Below are 16,094 nucleotides of genomic sequence, written 5' to 3' on the forward strand. Positions count from 1 at the left end.
GTTATCCAGTCTAAAGATTTATTTCACACTCACTCTTGAAGGATGCTTTTTGTTAGCTGCACCATTGCATTATCCAGCTATTACATTTTCTTAGCTCTTTAAAGTCATGACCCTACTGTGCTCTGGAATCTAATATTGCTTTGAAGAAATGTGTTGTTGATGAAGTCGTCATTAACTTGTAACCTTTTCTCTATGTCATTGAATCCTACTGCTTTCTTTTGTGTTGTAGTTTTACATGGACAAAGCTCATAGGTTTCATGCTAACTGATAAAAGCCACACATGAAAGACTACACCCTGTGTCACTGTGTTTCAATGCAATTCTGCCGAAGGCAGAACTGCCATGAGGGTGGTGTTCGGGCATCCACGGTTCAGAGTGCCCTAAGTGATTCATAAATACAGCTAAACTTGAGCTGTAGCTGTGCCAGGTAAGGGGCAGAGAAATTGGCTGCCTAATGGAAAAATATTTTAGTCAAGTAGTTCACCCCTCAAGCTAAGACTATAAAGAAATCAATATTTATTAAACATTTGCTGGGCCCCTTAGCTCTTCATCGTGTGTTTTGTGTACATAATTGCTCAACTCTCACAGTATTTTCATGGTTAATCATCCTAAATACCCATGTTAAATAGCTCAACAAACTCATGTTCTTTACGTTAGTAGGTAGAGGAGCTAGGATTTGAAGTCTGTCTAGCTCTATAATGTTCCCGTAATCTCACCAGGATTGCATTCGTAGCCAAATTTCCCTGACGAGGGGTCTCACGACCACAGCGTCTCGCAGGCTGAGGTGTCAGGCTTGCTGCATGTTCCATCTCCCATCGCCACCTTCAGATTAGATCCATTTGCCAATATTAACTATGACCAGAATCCGTTAAGGATACAGAGACACATAGGCAAGTTTTATAATCAGTTTCAGGGTCTCAGACGTGCACAGAATAAATGCATCCTTTCTTTCCCAGGTGATTCCAGAAAAGATTGAGATTTTTTAAAAAGGTGTGGCGGATGCAAGTTCGAAATATCATCTTTCTTAGTGATAAAGACATTTGGGAGGACTCAGTTCGGTTCCAGAGTCAGGGATCCTCTGACTCTATGCCCCAGAGGTAGGCGTATATTCCTGATTAGAACAGCTGGGCTTACTCATGAAGGAGCATCAAAAACACATGCCGTCATTAGAAAGCCTGACTTCCAGGACGTGTGTGTGTGTGTCAAGGGATAGGTGTGTCTTAAATAAACTTACTTCATTTATTTTTACCAAATTTTCCAGTCTACGTTTTCTTTCTCCCTCGCACATATCGGATAAGGGTGCGGAGGAAGCATAGGCTTTACAGTAGATGAACATCAAGAGTAGGGTAGAAATGGAGTTCCCGTCATGGCTCGGTGATTAATGATTCCGACTAGGAACCATGAGGTTGCGGGTTGAATCGCTGGCTTACTCAGTGGGTTAAGGATCCAGCCTTGCTGTGAGCTGTGGTGTAGTTCGCAGATGTGGCTCGGTGTAGGCCGGTGGCTACAGTTTCAATTTGACCCCTAGCCTGGGAACCTCCATATGCCGCAGGAGCAGCCCTAGAAAAAAAGGCAAAAAGACAAAAAAGCGTAGGGTAGAGACATTGGGCTCTAGGAGTTTGATAAGGCGGATTCTGACATAGGAAGATTCCACTTCCGTGTAATAACATTTACTTCATACGGTGGTTCTACTCTCATTGTCCCTCCCGAGTTGCTCACATACATGAACCCATTAAATCTCCTGCACTCTTGATGTGATCTGTTTCGTCTTCCTCGTTGTACAAATAAGGAAACTGAGGCATAGAGCAGTTAGATCACTTCCCCAAGGTCACAGAGACGGTGAAAGCTGGAGCCAGGGTTTGAACCTGGGACGTCTGGCCCCACGTTTCCCTTCTTAACCACTGTACTCCATGTAGTTACGGACACTCTGACATAGTGATGGGGTAAGTGCTATGGTAGGAGGAGAAAAGAGTGAATAAGCTGAGACGATGGCATTTACAAAGTCGGAAAACATTGTGTCGGGAATATCAGGTAGGAGTTAAACACAGTTCACGCTGGATTAAATCAAGCCGTGTGTGTGTGTGTGTGTGTGTGGTATGTTTGGAGGTGGTGTCCAGTTTTTTGAGGTAACCAATTCTACCTGCAACCATCGCACACCTAAAGATTACCCCATTTTCTGGCAATGAACCAGTTTGATTAATATCAAGCTTCATCTTTCCAGTATGATAGTTCTCAACATTTAAAAGGCTTGAAGCCTCTTGAACATACAGATTGCTCAGAGCCACTCTAACCATTAGATTCGAAACTTCTGTGGTGTATCCCCGAAATAAAAACCCGTTTTATTTTCCTAAATCATGCTGATTATTCATGACTCAGTGGCTCACAGTCCATGCTTGGGAAATATAGCTGTAGGGAGAGTGGACACATCAGTGTCTTTCCAGTCGGAGGCTACCGCATGGTTTAACATTCCTACCAGGGAGAGTTCCTGCTGTGGCTCAGTAGGCTGAGGACATGACATAGTGTCCACGGGAATGTGGGTTCAATCCATAGCCCTGCTCAGTGAATACTTAACATGTGTGGTATAAGTTGCAGATGTGGCTTGGATCCAGCGTTGCTGTGGCTGTGGTGTAGGCCTGTAGCTGCAGTTCTGATTCAACCCCTAGACTGGGAACTTCCATATGCTGCAGATGTGGCAAAAAAACAAAAACAAAAAAACCTTGCCAGGACTTATATTTTTTACTTAGACACTCTTTCCAAAAAGTTGGAAAGAGTGTCACTGAAAACCTAATGATAAACAAAAAATGCTGGATAATTTTAAAACTCACAATTTTTGTGAATTTGTCAGATAGTTAAAATCAGAGAGCAACTAATTCACCCAAAACCTAAGGAAAGACAGGCACCTCCAAGGAGAGATGGAGCAGAATACCTTGGGGATAGATGTTCAGATGCTATGCAAGCCCATATAAAATAAGGTGGTAAAACACATATAAATTAATGTGTTAAAAATTTAGTCAATTCCTCACCTTTGAGTATGGAGCTATGTGAGAATTTATATTTCTGGCAGATGGCCTTTAGGCATTGATAATCGCATATCTCTTTAAGAAAATCAGAATTTGAGATTATTTGAACCTATGTCCGTCCCTTACACTTCTATTTCTGGTTCGCCCTTAGATCTTGAGAAGATCCCTGTGGGGTCCCATCCCACCCATTGTCTGGGCAGTTTCTAGGGCCGGCCCAGTTCTGGTGTCTATTTTATTTATGGACCTCTTTAATTTTATTATACATCTTAGTATTCATAGTTTGTTATCCAGCTCAGGCTTTGTTCAGTTGGAATCCTCCCTCTCCCACTGTGTGTATCCACCCAGCCAGCCGTCAGAGGTGCAGTCAGGGTTCCTTTGCATTTGTCCACTTGCATATCCCTTAGGCTTTCTCTGTTCCCGTAGGAATTCCTGCTCTCTCATTCTGAGCAACCTACATCCCTCAGGTCCACAGGTCCTTACTCCTTATGTGGCATTAGTGGCTATGGGTCCCTCAGGCTTCCAGGGACCCTATATAACCAGGAAAAGTGAAGAGCTTCTTTGGCCACAGATGGATAAACTGATACCCTTCTATTCTGTTTAGAAAATACTATCTCCAGTTTGCATACTTAACTATGAGCAAGAAAGCACAGCCGTGAAAGTTAACCAAGTGGTGGAGAAATAGAAGGGTCCTACGGACAGAAGTGAGTCTGTTACGGGGAGCAGATCAAGGCTGGGAGGGACAGTGGCTGTCCATCTGTTAATGGAAAGAGGGGAAGAAACCCTGGGTGCAGGGAAGGAGATTGACTCTGGGTAGTTGGAGATCGGGAGTTGGAGGGAAGCGAAACATAGTGACTGCTGCAGGAAGAATGTGTCAGGTGATGCAGTCACGTGAGGTGATGTGTGTTTGGGGATTCTGCATAAGGGGAAGGGGTGCTTGAACGGAGGGGTGAGAAAGAAACCTGGATTATTGTGCAACCGGAAAGAAGCACCGGACGTCTGCTGTTTGGTGAATGCGGATGGCAGTGAGGTCAGAACTGGCACAACGGTGTAAGAGCCCTCAGGGGAGGAAGAGCAAGGCGGAAATCACACACACAAACCCACCTGCCTTCCGTCCTCAGGGAAGAAGACAGTGGCTTGCTTTTCACTCAGAGACGAGTAGCAGCCGCGTTCTCAACGCGGGAGGGACTGGCCTCGCCTCTGTCTTTAAGAATCCACTGCTCTACGGAAAAGTGCTCGTGGAGCATGACACAGAGTGGCGCAAATTAGATGAGTGAAGTGGCTCATAAGTTAGTTTCGAAGAGAAACCATGACAGCGATAAAGAGCAAGAGTGAGTGAGTTAAATTACTCTGGAAGGAGAAGCGAGAGGACGTGTTAGTGGGTTTGATACCAGAGGGCGATGCCTCGTCTTGACATCTGATCACCGTGTCGCATGAGTTGCATTTACTAAGATGGATACAGTAAGGGAATGCCCAAGCGTTCTTTCTTGGCCGTGTGATCTTTCCTGCGCTTTTTAGACCTGGAAACGGAGACTTCCCGTAGACCCTTTGGGACACGACTCGGGAGAACACCAGAGGTTAGGGATGAAGATTTATAGTGGAGTTACCAGTGTGTAGACTGTCTGGAAGGCAATTACTGAATAGAATACCTTGTGAGAAAGTGTAGTTATAGCATAGGAATAAAAGCAAAAGGAAGACTGGAGTACTTATTATAACATTCTGGCTGTGGAATAGGATCCAGTGAAAATTAAAAAAAAAAAAAAATAGACCAACTGGTGAGGTGGGAGAAAACAAAAGCAAGCATGTTTTCCAAAAATACTGTATTTATGGAGAAAAGCGTTTTCAAATGCGAAAGTGGTCAGCCACTTCACACGCTCCTGAGGGTTAATTATGATGAGGGCATGAGCATTTTTTGGATTTGGTGACTAGGGCTTACTGAAGGATTGATGAGAGCAATTCAGCCTTGCAAGGATGCTTCGATTAAGGAGAGATGAAGGGAGCTGACAACAGACCGGTTATGTACCTTACTGTGTTCTTTCAGTCCTTTTCCCACGCTTTTTAAGTCGTTCCAACTGATCCAGATCCTTAAAGGATGATATTGTTCGTTCGCTTGGTTTTAAGCTTTGTCTCCAGAACTGTGCACACATATCTATTTCCAGATTCTGACCTCCCTGCTCTCACCAGCTTCACTTGTGTTTCACGGTGTCCTGAGGTCCCAGGCTGAATGTCCAGCTTGGAAGTGTGCTGGCTCCCCGTTTCCCCTTCCTATGCGGGGGCTTCCTCTTGGCAGGAAGGCCTCCTTCGGCCACTGTAACTGAATTGTCACCGTGACGTTAGAGCCCTCTTCCTGTGAGTTAAATCAAGTAACAAAATGCAGCTGATTATCTCCCCCCACCCCCACCCTAATATTTGGTGGCCTATAACAACTTCCTAAGGCAGCATTCTTTTCTTTTTTCTTTTCTTTTTTTGTCTTTTGTCTTTTTTTAGGGCCACACCCACAGCATATGGAGGTTCCCAGCCTAGAGGTCTCATCAGAGCTACAGCTGCTGGCCCACACTGCAGTCACAGCAACACCGGATCCTTAACCCACTGAGCGAGGCCAGGGATCAAACCTGCAGCCTCGTGGTTCCTAGTTGGAGTCATTTCCGCCTAAGGCAGCATTCTCGTTGCCGAGAGTCTCACAACTCTCCTCCCTTTCCTGGCCAGCAGAAGCTTTTCCTTTCAGGGCCTGCCTCCCTCAGGTTTCTTCTTGGCTGTGTTTATGGCAAAACACTAAAGAAATGTAAGAAGACTGGTGCCGGTTCAGGTAAAACTTGGAGGCGTTTGCTGGCGAGGACAAGGGTATTATTAATCAGGGCAGCCGAGTAAGAATATCGTGAGTCTGAGCAGGAAGGGCCGTTTATGATTTTTATCTTTCACTCTAGTAATTCCTAGTGTGTGATGGGAGGTCTTTACAAAACACAACTGGGGCTGATTTCTGAACATAGAGTTAAAATGTTTAGTGGAAGCCGTAGAAGCAAGGCTTGGATTCTAATGACAACTGTTCTTAGTCTGCTCGGTGGCATTTCTGAATCTCAGGCCACTCGTAGAGGACATGTGTTGTGTGGAGCTCATGTAGACAGTCCCTGGTTCAAATATGATAATAAGCCTATAAGTAATTTTTAAGAGTGTATGAGTATGCTTAGATAGGACGTGGTTATGGCTCATGGATAAACTTAAGGAATTGGGCCACAGTGTCTGTTTTTCTTTCACCATGAAGACTCTTCATTAATAACCAAATGAATACTATGAAAGAATCATTGAGTCTTGAAGGACCAGGCACAGGTGGTTAAAGGGCATGGGATTTAGTTCACAGAGCTAAGATGCTGTATGGCTATGAGACAGGAAGTAAAAGTTAAATACCAGTGCAGTTGAGTGTCTGAAGGAACTGATTTTTGTTTGTTTTAATAATATCGTGGCATCAAGGATTGCCCAGGATGGTAGGCAAAATCCAGAAGCTTCACACATGGGCCAAGCTAGGCACACGGCTGCAGCAGCCACATAAATGAGGGAACCACTGTGTTGGAAAATCCCCATCCGCAGGAGCAGAACCCTGAAGCTGACGTCTGTTAAATCTGTCATTGCACTTAGGTGACATGGTCAAACCGTTTAATTTTCTAAGCCTCCATTTATTTACCGATAACGTATTTTTCTATTGACATCATTGATACTTTATGGTAAAAATAGGATGATTGAAATGTAAACATTGAAATTGAAAGAGGATCGTGGTCAGCATTTTCATATGTAATTTGATTTAATTATCTGTCTAATATGGTGAGACAAGGCCTGTTATCTTTATCATTGAAATACAGTAAAACAATGAGCAAAAGAACAAAAACAAGAGAATGGCAGCAGATTTCTGCAGTTACAATAAGCCACTGGATCACAGTCTTGGGTGGGTTAACTTCACTCTGAGGTTAATAATGAGGCTGTGATGGCTGAATTTTTTGTTGTTGTTGTTTTGTTTTGTTTTGTTTTTTTGGCATCTGTCAGATGGCCCAAGGCCACGTCCACAGATGGCAATATCAGAAAACTGGTTGTGAGTTCCAGAGATGGTAAAAGGGAGGCTCCAAGTTCAACAAAGCTGATAGAGCTCTCAAATCACTTCTATCCAGGGAGCCGATGATAGAAATTCACTTAAATAAAACTCTTGTCTCACTGCAGGATAGGTACACGTAAATAAACCTTGGTGGAGAATGTGAAAGAGAAACCAAATCCGAATACCCTAGACTGCCTAAATAGGGTAAACATTATTTACCCTCAGATGCTTGTGGACTTCTGATTCCCATTTAAACCAGGGTGAGGGCTGATTCATGTGCCTCTCTAAATGCCAACCACACTTGCCTCATATACAGTGTTTCTGAAATAAGTTTCATATCTATAATGTGACTTGATTAGTCTTGCGATTTTTTTTTTTTAATGTTGCATAAAACTAAGTCTATGCATTGATGGCCTGAGTTTTTTCTGATATTCATTCTGAAGACGTTTCCACCAAGGAATGCTTAACACGGAGCGGTCAGGGTCTGGGAAAAGTTTCTTACATCACACACAAAAATAAATGGCAAGTAAATGACACATCTAAAAGTACATAAAACCCAGCCATCCTATCAAAATATTGTTAGAGAACAGAGGAGACTACGTCATAAACTTAGGGGAGGAAAGAATATTTTATGAATCACTCCAAAATCTAGAATTAATAGGGTAAAAGATGGGCAGATGACGATGCAATGACCTCAGACCCTTTTAAGGATTAAATAGTAGTCATTAAAAGAGGATGGCGACATTAGCTGATTTTTCAAAATCGTTTTCCAGCCTGTATGCATGATGTCCCTGCTAAGCAAGAATTGAAAATTAGGAAAAAGAACGAACAGAGAAGCATGACTTGGTATCCTCTCCTTTTAGGCGTCCACATGTTAAGGGCAGCAGAATGGCTCCGTGGGCCAGCCTCGTGACTGCCCCAGGCTCTAATGCCAGTAGTGGACCGCCGGCTTCCTTCTACCTCACTGGGATTCCCGGCTCTGAGAATGTGCAGCCCTTCCTCTCCCTCCCCTTTTGTGTGCTCTACCTGACGGGCACCGTGGGCAACTGCACAATCCTTCACATCATCCACACTGACCAGCGTCTGCACGAACCCATGTACTACTTCCTGGCCATGCTCGCCCTCACCGACCTGGGCATGTCCATCTCCACTCTGCCAACAGTGCTGAAAACCTTCTGGTTCGATGCGAAGGAGATCGAGATAAACGCGTGTGTGGCCCAGATGTATTTCATCCACACCTTTTCTCTGATGGAATCAGCCGTGCTCCTGGCCATGGCCCTTGACCGCTACGTTGCCATTTGCGATCCTTTGAGGTATTGCAGCAAGCTCACCCCCCGACGCATTGTCTACATAGGGGGCTTCATTGTCATCAGATGCTCTCCTGTCCTCCCTGTTGTTCTTGTTCGCATTCCCAGACTTTCCTTCTGTCACTCCCACGTCCTCTCCCACTCTTTCTGCTTACATCAAGATATCATCCGTTTGGCCTGTGCTGACATCTCGTTCAACGTTCTGTTTGGCTTGTTTGTCGTGGTGTTTTATTGGGGTGTAGACGCTCTAGGAATTTTTTTATCATATGCTTTCATCTTCCGCTCTGTGCTACGCATCGCATCCAAGAGGGGGAAGCTCAAAGCCCTCAACACATGTGCCTCTCATATTTGTGCTGTGCTTATTCTCTACGTGCCAATGATAGGGTTATCCCTGGTGCATCGCTTTGCAAAACACTCTTCTCCCGTGATTCACGTCACCATGGCCAATGTTTACCTGTTAGTTCCACCTGTGCTCAACCCAATTATTTACAGCATCAAGACAAAGCAGATTCGCCAGGGTTTCCTAAGGATACTATTCTCCAAAAGGGTTGGGCTTGCTCCCACTTAGAAGGCACGAGATTCCCTGATATCTGGACCTTTGAATTCATGTTCTTCATTCTGAAGATAATCAGGTTAGGAATTCTTGCTCACATTTGGTACATAATAATTCCATGATAGTTGATACATTCTACATGTCCCTCCAAAAAAAATTGCATCTGTTTCTATCATTATTTCCTAGCTTTAAAGCATCTCAAATTCCTTGTGTCAGAAGGTTTAGTAAGAGGGAATTTCTTTCATTCAAATATTTTATGGCGATATTTTCACCTTCAGGTTTGAAGAGACGTCTGATTGTCCATGTTAAAACACAAGTTAACTATTCAAAGTTTAAAAAAAATAATGTTTGGTAGAGTTGGTGTTGATAATTAGGTATATTTTGTTATTTTCTTTCCATTAAGACAAAGTGGACTTCATTGTTGTTATTGTTCTTCTTCTTTTTTTTTTTGCATTTTAGGGCTGCACCTGCAGCATATGGAAGTTCCCATGCTAGGGGTTGAATCAGAGCTGCAGCTACCAGCCACAGCAACACCAGATCTGAGCCACGTCTGTGACCTACACCACAGCTCATGGCAATGCTGGATCCTTACCCCACGGATCGAGGCCAGAGATCCAACCCACATTCTCATGGATACTAGTTGGGTTCATTTCCACTGAGCCACAACAGGAACTCCCAACTCTTCATATTTTGCCTCAAACCATAATCAGATGGATGTTTGAATTTAGAGATGGAATAAATGAAACTATCACATTTCTTTGTTTCCTCTGCTTCTTTTGATATGGTTGTCAGAAAACGCTGGGCAATAACTGCCTAGAGTTCGTTTTCTTCCATGGGGAAAACTCAAGACAAATCCAGACCTCACACCAAAGGAGCTCTGTATACTCATGAAATGGGGTTAAAAAATCAGCATCACTTTATTAGTGTACACGCCTATTAGGCAGACCTTCTCAGGAGTAGAACTTTAAACAAATTAGAACAAGAGAACCGTCAGCACCTAAGATCCTACTGCCTCACGCAATTCCCTAGGAAATAAGAGGAAACACATTTTCAGCATTCAAGGTTAAATTCACATTGTAATGGAAAATAGAAATGGATCTAAGGCGATTAGAAAGAGAGTTCTCAGAGGACTCAAACTACTTATTTTTGTACAAATACTATATTAAATCACTCCCCTAACACCCCCCCCCATTGGTTAAATAGTGGGGAGCTGAAAAAGGTAAGCAGACACTTTTTATGTAATATTATGTCTGGACAATTCGAAAAGAAGGAAGAATACAGCATATAAGTTAAAAAATTTAAACTATACAGAATCACGTTTTAAAAAATTCATTTAGGAAGTAAACTTATCTCAAGGAACACAACAAAAATGGACATCAAATTCTTAAGTTCCAAATGAATTTAAAACAAAACAGTCTGTGAAAATATAAAGATGAAATCAGATAGAAGGCAGATTTTATAGCAGCTGGGGCCACTGAATGCTGGAGAATATAAAAAGGAATAAATAAATACTGGCAGTAAGGCTTATCCATGGCAAAAGCATTAATGTATTGTGGATATGTGGAGTCTGAGCTCCAGGGTAAATCACAGGCGACCCCATCACTCTGTTCTGTGTGCATCAGCTCTTCAGGAATTTATTCAGCTTCCCTTCATAAGAGAGTCCTCTCTTCTCATCTTTGTTTGGGCAGACTTGCTCTGTCTTCTCCTGACCCTTCCTCAGTCTCAGCTTCTTCTCACTGTTCTATGCGGAAAACTAAATATGCGAAGACTTACTTGAAACGGCATCTTCTACACTTGGGCAAGTCTCTCTTTGAGATGAACCCCCTCCCCATTTGGGGGTAAAAAGACAATTCATTTAAAAACTGAACATCATACTTCTAGTCATGTTTTAAACTACACGTATTAAAACTTCAACATATAATAAACTCGCGGATTGTGTTCGTGATGCTGACAGACAGTGATAGAGAGTGACGGAGAGATGTACATATGTAAATGAGGTGGACAGTTCTCTTTTCTTTTGCTTAACTTGCTGTCAGGAAAAATACGCCTTGCTCAAACTGGATTATTGATTGATTTTTTAAAAATTTTTTTGGGGGGTGTTTTTTTGAAATCCTTATAATTTAAAGAATTTATAAGTGGGTCAGAGGTCATTGAACATATGTGAGCAAGATTCAGGAAAATCAAATCCCAAATCCAAGAAGATATATGGGTATATAAATATATATGTACCATATTAATATAATAGTACATAGCATATTACTATAGTATTATAGAAGGGACTTTGCTGCCATTGCTAGTCCTGACGTGACAAGGGGGAAATGAAAATTACCAAGACGCGAGAAGGACACATGAGGAGGACACCTGGCATGAGCGTTCTGTTTCTCGGGAGAGATGCGATGAGCATGTGGAAGCCCGAGGGAGGGCTTGGTGGGGAGTCAGGGAGTAGACACGGCGATGGTATGTTCTCCTGTGTTCTTGTTTCCTGCCGTTTCCATCACCGACCAAGTCAAACCAGAAGTCACAGAGTAAAGACACCTGTTGATGCAACTCTTTATGGTCAGGACACAGAATAAAGTCGATCTGAAAGAGAGACGAAGGATGCCTTCTCCTCAAAACCACCCTGCCTTTCACAAACTATAGAAATGATCCCTGAAAGTACAGTCTTCCACTCTGCCTTTCAGCTGTGTAGTGACTCCCAGGCTTTGTGCTCTATGACGTGGTCTATCTGTAGCTCTCGATGTGGATGTTTCCCCATCACCTTCACCCCATCATGATGACTCATTCAAAGTTGAGTTTGTGACCTAGGCTGCCAAAAATGGTGGCAATGGCAGGTGAAATTGCTCATTTAGCTTCTCCTATGACATTCCTGAGCTATATACATATGGGCCTTATGGTAAAGGAGAGTGGTTGCTGACTGATAATAATCCTTTACCTTTGGGATCCTGGATCATATCAAACTTCGATGACGTCAGAGTGATTTGCGTTAAAATTAAAAAAGTATGTAAGGAAATTCTGGGGCATTCGGTGCCCATGACGGCAGTAAGGTCACCTCACTTCTTTGGTACTTTCACAAGGAGACTGAGGTTGGAGATGTGAGGTTTTCTGTAGAAAGTGGAAGGGTAGACGGAACCTCTTATTTTCATGGACTAGCAGTGGATGGTAAATTCCTGTAATAACTAAATAAATTTTCTTCATTAGAACTGTGCTACTGGGATAATTCTGTTTTGTTCAATGTCTGAAAGAGCCAGTGCTCAATGAATATATTAAACATGAGAGTACCCAAAGATTAGAAAACTTTGACACATATGCAGTAATAATATCTTAGTCGAGTGAAGAGATGAGCGTGAACATTCGTAATTAAATGCATATTACCAAGTTCAAAACTAGAGTGAAAAAGATGAACAGTAGAAGATATTTTTAAAGGAAATTCCTTTACTCCACATTTAGAAGTCAATATTGTTGACAGACATGGGGAGTTTTACTCACCCTGATTAGAGATTTCTTAGCATTCAGTAGCCCACCTGCCCGCCTTTCTGCATGGCTTAATCACCAGTAGACCTCTAGAAGTCAATGTTGTTGACACCATAAGGAGTTTTATTCACTGAGTGGAAGCTTCTTTTTATAATCAGACCAAATGTATCTAATCCGTTTCATCAGGCAAAGAACCTGTGGCACAATGGATAAGGTACCACCCTATAGAGAATCAGATTTGAGAGATCACAATACTTATGACCTTTAAAGTAGGTCTTAATTTTTAGAGCAGTTTTAAGATTATAGCAAAATTGAGTTAATAGAGACTCCCCGTATACTCCCTATTGTAGTAGTTTTTAGGTATGCATTTCACTTTAGTGAGTTTCATTTTCATCTAGTGCGTAGCAGTAGGACCAAACGAGGCACTTCCAGCTCTTTGGTTATGGACTCTATAGCCATCCACGCTTTGTCCTCAATAAGTCCCTCTCACTGGCTGCACCACAGCTGAGATTCTTTACCAGGATACAAACTAGCATTTTGTCTCATGTTGCCCCACATCATATATTCCAGACACTGAGGTGGTGCATAGTTGAGACTCTCTGTGGACTTCTTGCTTTGAATTCCTGAACTGCCATATCCGGAAGAGTAAAGGAAGGGTTTGGGGAAAGGCCATCAACTGAAATAGTGGCACGGACAGGGTTACAGGCACTGTCCTGAGTTTCTCCTGGGGCCCGTGTCTCTAAGGACTGGAGGCAGACTTATCAGCTCATCCTTTTTGCTTTGCGTGTTAGAACCGTCTCTTGACAAGAGGGACTCTTCTACCGAGTAGGTGAGGACTGGGAAAGATGAAAGTGGGAGGTAATAGAAGAATATAGAGGGGGTTTGAGAGACAGAAGAGAGCAGGGAAGACGCCTCAACTATGGGAAGGAGGGCCAGGAGACGGATTCAGGAAGGGAGAGGTTCTTAGTTCATTACGGGACATAATTTCTCCACATCCCTTCACGGTTCACACCCATGCACACAGCATTCAAGTCAGACTCAGACGTTCAGGTGAGAGTCGCCCTCTGTGCTCTAGACGTTCATGGTACGTGGTCTGTCTGTCCGTGAACAGGAATGCTCACACAGGGGGAAGGACTAGTTCCAGCTATAACACGAGAGAAATTCCAGAATAAGGTGGGGTTACACCAGAGAAGCGTCCAGTTCTCTTCCAATCCCAAGTACCAGTGATTTTTAACATGACCTTACTTATGAACTATGTTTTAAACCACATATTATGTGCATCCTCGAGATTCTGGAGTTTATGAACTCTCTCCACAAACTCCCCTTGCCTCCTCTGGCGGAGTCCATCGCCAGATGATGTGCATGAGTTTCAGATGGCAGGATCGGGAGCAGTAGGAGCTGGACTGTCCACGTGAACCGCTGCAGCAATAAAGAGCTTGAGAAGTAGCAGATGGATCAGACACTAGTGAATGTATGAGGTGTAATGAGTATTTCTGCTGTCACTTCGGAATGCTGATGTGACTGCTCTGGTTCCTCTTTCCCAGAAGTGCCCAAGATCTCATTCTCTTTTTGGTGACATTGCTTTTTTATCCTGGACTCTGTTTCTTTGTTGTTGTTGTTGTTGTTGTTTATTTCCCGAAATGGGCACTGAGTAAAACAAGGTATATGTATGTAGTGCCATCCTCAGGATCAGGAGAATTTCAGAGTGGGTGAACAGGTCGGGACGCACTTTATGTCTGTGTCTGTACTGAATCTTTACTGGGTGAAAAGGAGATGGAGCCGCTGGGATTCGTCTTCGACTTCTCAGCCGACCGGGGGCACCTTCGTGAGATCGACACTCACGGAGCTCTTCTCTGCAGGAGGACACGCCACGGTCTCCCGTGTCTTCCTCTTGCCCGTATCCTCCAGAGAGTTACTGTTACTGTTGGCATCGTCATTACTGTTGTTGTCATCACCACTGTCATCATATAAAAGGCTTCATGCTAAATATTTTACCCACAATGTCTCCTTTCCCCTTGCACATCCCGTCAAATTGCTACTACCTTCCTTTACAGAGGAGGCAGCTTTGGTACAGAGAGGAGAACAAGAAGGTCAGGTGGTCAAAATTAAAGTGAATAAGACATTGAGACCGGAATATAGCTTAGGTTAATGACGTGGTGGCAGAACCAGAGTAACAGAGTCTAAAGTAGGGAAAGGGTGCATGGCTGTCGCCTTAAAACCTCAGTCAAGGTTATTGAGGTGACCAGAGGTGCTTCAGATTGGCCTCCAGATCAGCTGTCTTACAGTTTTGGTTTTGGGTTTTTTTTTTTTTTAGTCTTTTTGTCTTTTCAGGACCACACCTGCGGCACATGGAGGTTCCCAGGCTAGGGGTTGAATCAGAGCTGTAGCCACCGGCCTGCGCCACAGCCACAGCAACGTGGGATCCGAGCTGTGTCTGTGACCTACACCGCCACTCACAGCAAAGCTGGATCCTTAACCCACTGAGCGAGGTCAGCGATCGAACCTGCAACTTCATGGTTCCTAGTCGGACTCGTTTCCGCTGCGCCATGACGGGAACTCCCATAACTTACAATTTTCAATGAAACTTATGTTTACTCCTTCTTGGCAATAGTAGAGAGAGGTTATAATTTCAGAATAAAAATGGGCTGAATTTACCAATCAGTGAGATGGAAAGAACCAGATTTCGGAATTTGGAGTATGGAATAGAAATTGGAAAAGAATCAACAAAAAGAAGGGACAATACTGGAAAATCTGGGCATTGAAGGTTATCCTTAGTCCCAGCGTGGACAGGAGGGTGAAGGAGACAGACCGGAATTTGGGGAGGCGACAAGCCAGGCAGAAGGAGGAAAACGGCAGGGCTGTAACGAGTATCAGTTCAGACAACATGTGGGCAGAACTTAAATGTAACATCAACAGTCGGAAAGACTAGACGTGGATACGGAATTTATTTATTTGATGTCGTGCTTATGGGTCTTTCACATCCTAGAAAAGTATGACGTATCCCCGGGGAATATCTTCTGCAGCCAGGGTTTATTTACATGGAATTAGAGCAGATTGAAGGGCACTGGATGTCTCAAAAGACCGAAGGAGACTTTACACGATGGCAAGATCGTGACTTAGGTCCACACAGCAGCTGATATGTGGATGTTTACAGCAGCCTTCTTGGTGATGGCCAAACGTGAGAAGCAACCAAAATGCCCTTCAGTAGGATTAGCAGTAGTACATCTAGACAATGCAATATTATTTCATGGTAAAAATACATGCGTTCTCAAGGCATAAAAAGAGAAAAAATTTAAATACGTGCTAAGTGAAAGAAGCCAGTCTGAAAAGGCTACATCCTGTATGATTCCCACTATATGACCTTCTGGAAAACCCCAAACTATGAAAATGCTAAAAAGATCCACAGCTGCCAGGAGTTGGGGGCCAGAGAAAATATGTGATACTATAATGATGGCTACACACCATTACACCTTTGTCCAAACCCGTGGAATATGTAACACCAGGTGTGCCTCTCATGTGAACTGTTGACTTTGGGGGATTTTGACGCGTCAGTGTAGGTTCAGCCACTTAACAAAAGGACCGCTCTGGTGGGGGATGGTGACAGTGGGGGAGGCTGTGCATGTGGGGGGCAGGGAAGACATGGGAAGTTGCTATGCTTCTCAGTTTTGC

General features: G+C 43.5%; 2 protein-coding genes across 2 annotated transcripts in view; both read left to right on the plus strand.

The window, feature by feature from the left end:
• LOC100515441 (olfactory receptor 52A5-like) overlaps positions 1 to 16,094 on the plus strand; it is a 202,980-nt gene that overhangs the window by 20,389 nt on the left and 166,497 nt on the right. The window lies entirely within an intron of this gene.
• Positions 7,983 to 9,094, plus strand: LOC100625080 (olfactory receptor 51G1-like). The gene has a single exon (XM_003357156.2). It carries the CDS (start codon positions 7,983 to 7,985, stop codon positions 8,967 to 8,969), a length of 987 nt encoding a protein of 328 aa, XP_003357204.2. The 3' UTR covers positions 8,970 to 9,094.

This window comes from Sus scrofa, chromosome 9 (assembly GCF_000003025.6).
Source record: "Sus scrofa isolate TJ Tabasco breed Duroc chromosome 9, Sscrofa11.1, whole genome shotgun sequence".
NCBI classification, from domain to species: Eukaryota; Metazoa; Chordata; class Mammalia; order Artiodactyla; family Suidae; genus Sus; species Sus scrofa.

Coding starts and splice junctions, on each gene's coding strand:
- LOC100625080 (XM_003357156.2), top strand. CDS start 7,983: ATGGCTCCGTGGGCCAGCCTCGTGACTGCCCCAGGCTCTAATGCCAGT.